Below are 8,569 nucleotides of genomic sequence, written 5' to 3'. Positions count from 1 at the left end.
ATGTATGGCTCATACGACCAAAAGGTTGCTCATCTCAACTGTAAATAACGGTTTTTATCTAAGTATGCGAAAAGCAAGGCCCCATCTGGATTTTTTAAAAGAAGTTCAGAGGATTACTAAGACAACTGCTGATAAAGTAGTAAAGACGCGACATTTCAACTGTGTAATGACCAGTTCTCTGATTTTTAATTTCTGAGCAATTTGTTTAAATAAGACTGTGACAACGAAGGCTTCAGAATCCATTCAGAAAATGCGGCTTAAGTGCACATAGAGAAAATAATAGTTATTAGTTTGGCCAATATTATATCGAGCCAACAATGGTTGAATGCAAAGAAACAAGCCTAAATATGTGTATGTGTGAAAGAAGTTTTGGAAGAAAACAACTAGATACCATCACTATACATTTGAAAGGTAGAAATCCATACCAAATTTAGATATATAATTTTACCGTATTGGAGATAAACTAATAACTTCTCAATGTTGTAAACTATCCTTTGAAGGCAACCATTGCTTATCTAATTATTGTCTAATAATGGAAAAGTAACTGATTCTGAAGTATGTTTTTGTTAAAACAGGCTGGATTGGATTCAAACCCCTCTTTGGCACAAACAGAATCCACCCTGTTTGTCTGTGGATGTTTGTGTTGCCAATTACTTGCCTGCGCTAGATTCACAACCCTCTTGTGAAGTTTCAGTGTTGTGAAGTTACGGGGAATATCAGCAACTTCAGCTGTAGGCAGAAGTTTGGATCCAAGCCATAGCTGTCACATTCTTTAAAAAGAAAGAAGGAAAAGTAATAAAAATGTAAAATTTAAGGCACTGAGAAATATTGCTAGCACAAACATCATTTGTTGGTAGTCTCCATTTATCTCTCAATGTTTTTCATTTTGGTATATATTACATTGGTATCAGTGGCATAAAGCCACAATTATCCTGTCGAAACATGTTGAAACAGCACATTCAGCATCTTCACAGATACTTTACATAGTTGTTAGCATTCTATAGGCTACAATATCAGATTGATTCAGGTAAGCAAAACACTCTAGTTTTTATAACCAGATATAGCAAGACTGCCCGACAGTCCTGACAGAGGAAGGCAATCACTCTTATTCTTTCCTCTCTTGAGGAGCAAGTTCACCTTAGAATCAATCTGAAGTACCACTGTTTATATTAAATATCACTGAACCACCACATGCAAATTTCCTTATTGCTGAAAAATATTTGGGAAGCTTCAAAGATGGTGCATTATTATTTATTAATGGATACACTTTTCATTAAAATATGCAGATGGGATTATTTTATAAATTCTTTAATAAATCTGATCTTCAGTGAATTCTTGCAAAACAAAACTGAAGTGAAATCCAAATGAAGTAAGATAAAGACAAAAAAATACCAAAATATCCACAATTTGCCTCCCATATTTTCTTCCAGCTTCATGCTGAAAATTAATCACCATAAATATTCACATGGATATTTCAGTAAAATTAAATATTACTTTTATTGTCTAAAATTAAGAGTTCTATTGACTGTTCAATTACATTAAATTGATGCTTAAATTTATAAAAGGAAGAGAGTCAGGTAACCATTATTATTAGATATAACTGTCATCTTCTCTAGACTATAGCAATTATTATTTCCAATTACAACAAAATAAGCTACATAACTTAGCGTTCCCTGCTATGTTTAACTCACATCTCCACAACCTGTGGTCCACTAACAATTTAAGATGACCTTTTGGAAGACTCACTAGATCACTTGAGATTTTTATCTGAGCAAGTGAAAAAAAAAAAGAGCAAAAATAAAAAAGTGTATAGAAGCATGGAGAAACAGGTTTGTTAAAGAACCCAAACCAAAATAAATAGTTCTTCATTTACTGGAATGTAAATGAATAGATTATATATTTCCTGGTAGGTCATAAACTGTGCAGACCTGATTTCTTACATCAGTGTATCAACCACAGATTAAGCCATACATCCTCCAAGCAACTAAATAAACGTGTTAATCTGAATACAGCAACACAATATATATCCTGCCAATGTCATATTCTATTTTGTTGTTAAAGACAGTATTTTATGGCTTTGCAAATGCATGCTACAAAATCTTATGGTACCTTAAGAACTAATACATTTATTTTGGCATTGGGTTTCTATAGACCAGTTCTCTCCAATTCACCAAACCCAGTCTGCCCACATATACAACATGTTAGTGTCCTTGGTGATTAATTTTACTTTAAAGCAAGATGGTCCATCCTAGCAAAGCCGGTTTTCTGGCTCTCACAAACAACATGTAACTTGAATACAACTGTGGAGTCCTTGGTGCACTTTGATATAGGGTGAGATACACCAAGGACTCCACAGTTTAACTCTGAGCTACATGTATTCTCTTCTATATGAACTTCAGTACAAAAAAGCAAATCATAGCAATAAAAAGTATTAGAGTTAAAAAGTACACTCTAGCGGCTTGTAATTTGACTACAGTGGCAGCATAAACTGTTTTGTGCTACATTGAATTAAATTATTACAAATAAAATCTACAGCTGTTGCTTTGAGTTCAGGAGGAATCACAAAATAGGAGGTCCAAGGAGATTCCTATAAACTCGGTGACTCCAGCCTATCTGTTCAACTGGTGGAAGTGATTAATTAAGCAACCTCCTGAGTACCCATCTTTCTTGCCAGCAGACTAACAGCCACGGATCTTGTACTCCCTTCCACATTCTTATTAGCCTAATCTTACAAATGTGAACACTCTACTATCGGTGAACAGATAAATGCACTAGGGCTGTGGTTGCAAAGTGGCTTGTAATGCTAATAGATGTGACCCAAAGAACAGTGCAGTATAGCAACACTCCTACATTACTACAGAACTCTTTTAGTATACTAGATTGTTAGTGTCCATTTGTGCAATTTATATTTCATTCGTGTACAGAATATAGAATTCACTCACAGACTTAAAAATAGCATAACAACTCATTTTTGCTGTACACATTCTCCTTGTTTGCATTAGCCTTCTGCAATCTGTCACCCTTCCAGGATTCCCAACCAGCATTGGGAAGGAATGCTGGAATCTGCACCCCAACCCATCTAGAGGGCACCAGGACGGGGAATGCTGGTCTAAATGGTTCATCACCAGTAGTTTGGAAAGGCCGGAACTGCAACTGTATATAATGCATTCTTAATAAAGCAAAAGCACAATGTGGCTTTAAATTAATGTATTTTCAGATACATTTGGCTTGAGATTCAGTAAGGCACAATAAATGTATACAGTGCACTGATGACCATATGTTCAGAAATGAACTTTTTACATATTTAGCTTGGCAAAATATACACACAAATGCTACTGAAAGGAAATACTTGTGAAGCATTATACATAGCAATATCACCTTCTTTTGCCCTGATTTACAGATAGATACCACTAGGGTTTCTTTGTTTTTTACATTTTTCTACTGCTAGGATTTATTCTCTGGAAGTATGTATGCAACTAATGAACGTGAACTACTTTTGATAACAGTGCTTTGCCTCTAGTAGCATTTTACTGCATATATTAAAACTATTTAGAAAATTAAAATTGCCTGATATAAGATAATCTGTGGTATAGCGATTATTTCCCAATTAAAGGCAAAATATTATTTGTAAAAAATTACAGTGAAGGAAGTAACCCTTTTCTTGAACTAGTCAAATTGGAAAGCATTAATTTAACCCTAACTGCACATGCAGCTAAGGATTTACATCTGCACATGTCTTAAGGTACAACGCCCTTGCTCTTTCCCTACTTGTTTCTATATGCAAAACTAGAAAAATACATTTTCCCCCTCCTGAGAAAGATGTACTACAACTATAAAAGTGAGAGGTGTCCAGCACCAGTGGTTTAAATGTGCCAAGAGTGGATAAAAACATGCGCCCACCTGCGTCATTTCTTATAGCAGGACTATGCAATGTTTGACCTCTAAATGAAATACAGCTCACCAGCTATCCATGTACGGCGAGGGGATCAAAAACTGAAAACAGGCACTGTATGAGTCTGGGAGACTGTGTTCTGTTTTAAAACATCACAACTTATTTCCCCTCCCCATTAAAGGCTGAGCTTCTGGAAAAGGAGGTTTGGGTTTAAGGATTCCCAGTCAGGAAGCTTCAGCAGGTGAGGAAGATCAGCTAACCATTTTGATTCTGGTGAAAGCTTGTGCTGATGCAAAAACAGAAGTTAATTGCACAGCTACATGAATACATTTCTCTGCCTCTGCATAACAAAGTACACTATATAAAGGATATAGTACAAATCAGCCTGTGAATGATTTAACAACACCTTGTTCAGGAACCTTACAGTGCAATGTCTTTCTGCTAAGGCATTATCCCTGAGCAAATCTGTCCATTGCAGAACTTGGCTTCAGATTTTGTGGGGCAAGCTTCTTTTTGCTAAACCCACAAAATTAGGCACTTTAAGAAATGCATTTCTTAAAAAAATTCTGAACAATATTATACTTAAATACAAGGAACAAGAATTATTTTAAAAAATCTATTTTTGTTCTGTGTAACAATTAACATTCCAGTGCAAAAACAGTTTTAATTAATTGGAACGTTGGTTTGCGCTTCACAAGTGTTACATTTTGTTAACGCCTCCCCACTTCCCCTCCCCACATGGCTTAAGATCATAGTGCAGTCTCAAAAATAATTAGTCCTTGAGAGTCAGATATTGATGAGCTGGTGCCTGCTTGATCACTTGGAGTAATTTCAGGATAATTCTTCTTAAAATAAACCTAAGGAGGAAAATATTGTATGTTAGCTTTATGGTAGCTTATTTGAAAGGCTGCCACTTAAGGATATATATCAAAGGTAAAAATACACATGTTAAATCCTTTTATTTCTTTTTTAAAAAAATTAGTAAAACTGCCTTTAGCTCTCCTAATAATTTTCAGCAAAGCAGACATATTTCAACATATAACCGCCATATATCCCACTGAAAGTGCTAATAATTCTGATCAACAGATAACTATCGTTTGACATTAAACTGATAAATAAAATCCTTTTACTGGCTCAGAAATGGAGATAAGTTAAAAACGGGTGACAAAGCTGCTTCGAAATCTAGTGTCTGCGCAAGGGCTTTTCATTTTCACACATAAAAATAAGCACAATGGATTTGGATGTGAATATCAAGGTTGTAATCCCTGCATTTTACAAACTATGATTGACAACCATTGAAAGTTCAGGATAGATGTATGAAATATCCCAGCATTTAATTTGCAATGTGGCAGAGTCACAGAGCTTTATAGAAATGTGATCTGGGGATAGGGTGCCACAGTAATGAAAGGCAAAGGCAAAGCAGGAACAATGCCTCTCCCAAGCAACTTCTCTAAAATGTAAGATGATACCAAATAATAGAATAGTTCTTTGCTCAGCTTTTGAGTTCTTGAATTCTACCAATTTCGAGCTGAACTGCCAGAGATACAGGTTTCCCGATAAATGTATAATCAGAACATAAAGGAAATGAAATCCTGTCAAGTTTCACTGTTCCACAATCATCAGTTTTTAGTAGTTGTATCATATCTCTGCTCCCTGACAGATGCGTGTAACAAAATGAAATAATGTCAAGACTTGTGTGCTCTTATCGGAAAATGTGTTTGGGTGAAAAAGGACTTCAAAATGTATTTTTCCCAGAAAGGAGAATGTCAAAAGTTTTATTTGAGCCTTTAAAACACACAAAATGCAGTATCTTCTGCGTGGCCGACATATGTCATGAGTAAGGCCTAATATTTATGCTTTCTGGAAAACAGTGCAGGAAGCCCATTCTCTGGTAATTTATATCACTGGGTGATGCTCCTGGCAAAGTTATAAATAAATTGTTCTTCCCCTATAAAGAGATGGGCCACAGCCTAATAAAACATTTACATATATTTGATAGAGACATGTATGATATGCAGCTTCACTTTTCTTAGAAACCGCCTGCCCACATCTTTAAGATAAAGGCTGCATTTAAAGTCAAACTAGCTTGCCAACTGGGTTTTTTGGGGGGCCAGGATCTTATGCTTAATAGAATTATGGGGGAGCCAGAAACTCTTTTCTTATAACTAGATCTCTATAGTGTAGTAACATTTATTGCTGAATTGCCATCTCCAATACAGTTCTTTTAGGCACAGGCCCTATTCCAAAACAACTGGTAAGTTCAACTGCAAAATCCTCTGGTGAGGTGTTTGAATCCAGAATCTATTTTAGTGTTCTGAGATCTTGAGAATTCATATGTCCCTCAGAACAATTAAAACTAGGTTTCTATATTTCTCCTATATTTGATTTATGAACAAGAGGTGCCTAACTCTTTAAATGGAAACAAGAACAGTGTAAACTAATGATGACAGTAATTACATCAATGCTTCTTGAAGAGATAGTTACTGTACTTGCATTTTAAACCTTTGCTTTACAGAACTATTTGGAATCTAAGTTTGGTGGGAGTGGGAAATCTATTTCAAATTTCCAGCACTTTGAACCTAAAATCTCTTATTCTACCCAGATGGTTTTCTATTTCAAATATTACTAGTAATTTCACAGAGTCTCTAGAAGAGTTATTACAGCTTATTTTATTTCTATTCCATCTTCCTCTTGGAAGAGCCCAGTTATTCCATTTTTAAGTTATACTCAAATTGCTCTCTGTTCATTGGAACTTCATCTGGAATGGTGATCAAACTTCTAGTCTAGTCAACAAATTGCTTGAAGAAAATAAACAAATAACCAATTATACAACTCTTTACTGATCTAGATTGACGAATACCACTAGAAAGAGATTGGCCAAGTGATCCTTGGGAAAGGGCTAAATTGCAGTTCCTTAATGTGGTAATATCAGTTTTTGGAGGAAAAAAAAATCAGATCTTCTCTGACACTTCTTGTGTAAGGAATGTTCTACAACTGATGGCGATTTAACCCCAGGCTCCATTGGATGAAAGTAATGTATGAATCTTTTATAATTTGAGTTTATGATGGGTTTTTGGATGCCCAAACAGCTTTGATCATTTTATCTTCACCATGTACCAGCAGTACATCTCTACTGATGTTGCCATGGGCATCTTCAGGACAAAGGCAAAGGAGGCACATTCTAATATTACAATGCAAATTCCATCTGTTATATAATTGCATGTGATGTCTGGCACAAGTACAAAAGGGCAAAGCTTGTACTGTGACATCACAATGCTTATTTTGCTATTTTTTGAGTCATCATGGTTAGGAGATGACATCAAGGGGAGCTGCAAATATTCTACTGAACATTTTAGCAACATCCAGGGCTGCTGAACACTGTGTTCTTTCAGGACATGTCATTCCATCAGGGACTTGAGGATACTGTCCTGGTTTTCACTTTCTGATTCCAGAGATACAGATTAGAGGAATATTACTTAGTTTTGTGGCCCTTATTGTCTCCATTTTCCAATGTATGCAGACCCAAGGAATGGTCTAAGTAATTTTGGATTAGGTTTCATCAGAATGATAAAGATGCTGAAGTTGTTGTTTTTAATTTCTTCATCAATTAGAGCCAATGAGTTTATGGATATCTTAAACTGTTTTCTAGGTTGAAGTGGTAGATTGGATGTTAAGGCTTAGTTAAGACAAGACAGAGGTATTGTAAGTCACAGACTGGTTTATTTGGGATTAGAAGTTCAAGTCTGTTATGAATCAGATTAAACTCCCTTCCGAAACATGTTTTCAGCTTCATTTCAGCTCAAGAATCAGGTAGTCTTATTTTTGTTTTATATTTTGTGCTAGTTTCCTTCAGATGGATTAAAAGGCCATCAAAGGAGAAAAGGGATGCCTAGGAAAGGAGATCATGAAAGTGAGTGGGAGGCGATATTAGATAGAGTTAGAGAATATTTAGGAATAATTCAGGGAAACAGAGAGAGTTATGTATGTTCTGAGGTATGATCTTAGTGGGCAGGTTGTACATTCAATATTTTGTGGTCAATGTAATATCTAATTTGGAGAACCTGATCTGGCTTTCTGTGTAAGGAATATTTTGTTGGAATGAAATAGTGTGGCTTCAAAACAATGCGTGTTTGTCTTCTAGCTTCATAGATTTGTCTTTCTAAGCAATCACACCCCCCCCCCCGTGCTTTCCTTTTTTGCAGGAGTAAATCTGATGATTGTCTATCCCCTGTGTCTGATATTTTGTCATGATCGCCACCATTCTTTCAAAATCCCCAATATGCCCCCAATGATTGGAGGGTCATAAAGGTTACATGTGGCCTTGTTAATGGTACAAATAGCATCAGAGGTGATGAGAAATTACTAAAACTAAAATTACACAGTAATACATATATATTATTGAACATTTATAGCCAGTAAGAATTTTTTCTCTAGCTTTCTCTGCTCATGCACAAAACTGCAAATTTTATTCATCAAAAGCAAGGGAACTTGGTGAAGTTTCACTATAAACCTGGCTTTACTGAGAGAGAAAAGTAAATGAATCTAGCACCACACTGTATATCATCTTCTACACAAGTACAAAAACAATCCCAAACGTAGCTGTTTTCTGCAATGGGAGCATGTCATTTTCCACTCTGGGTATATATTATTTCAAATCCCAGTAATAAAGAATGAAAA

The 8,569-nt window shown here is 35.7% G+C and overlaps 1 protein-coding gene across 5 annotated transcripts in view; it reads right to left on the bottom strand.

Moving 5' to 3' along the window:
- Positions 1-3,192: 3,192 nt before the first annotated feature.
- Positions 3,193-8,569, bottom strand: part of ABCC4 (ATP binding cassette subfamily C member 4 (PEL blood group)) — a 199,117-nt gene continuing 193,740 nt past the window's right edge. For all 5 annotated transcript variants that reach the window (XM_088136451.1, XM_088136452.1, XM_088136453.1 and 2 more), the window contains one exon: positions 3,193-4,749. In XM_088136451.1, coding sequence (XP_087992577.1) covers positions 4,642-4,749 — 108 coding nt within the window. In that variant the 3' untranslated portion in view covers positions 3,193-4,641. The remainder of the gene's footprint in view (positions 4,750-8,569) is intronic.

The sequence above is a fragment of the Python bivittatus genome, unplaced genomic scaffold, assembly GCF_059951505.1.
Source record: "Python bivittatus isolate LINGU-HERP-01145 unplaced genomic scaffold, Pbiv_v1 ctg000060_np1212, whole genome shotgun sequence".
Taxonomy (NCBI): domain Eukaryota; kingdom Metazoa; phylum Chordata; class Lepidosauria; order Squamata; family Pythonidae; genus Python; species Python bivittatus.
The sequence above is the reverse complement of the archived record's forward strand: the minus strand, read 5'-3'. Positions and strand labels throughout refer to the sequence as shown.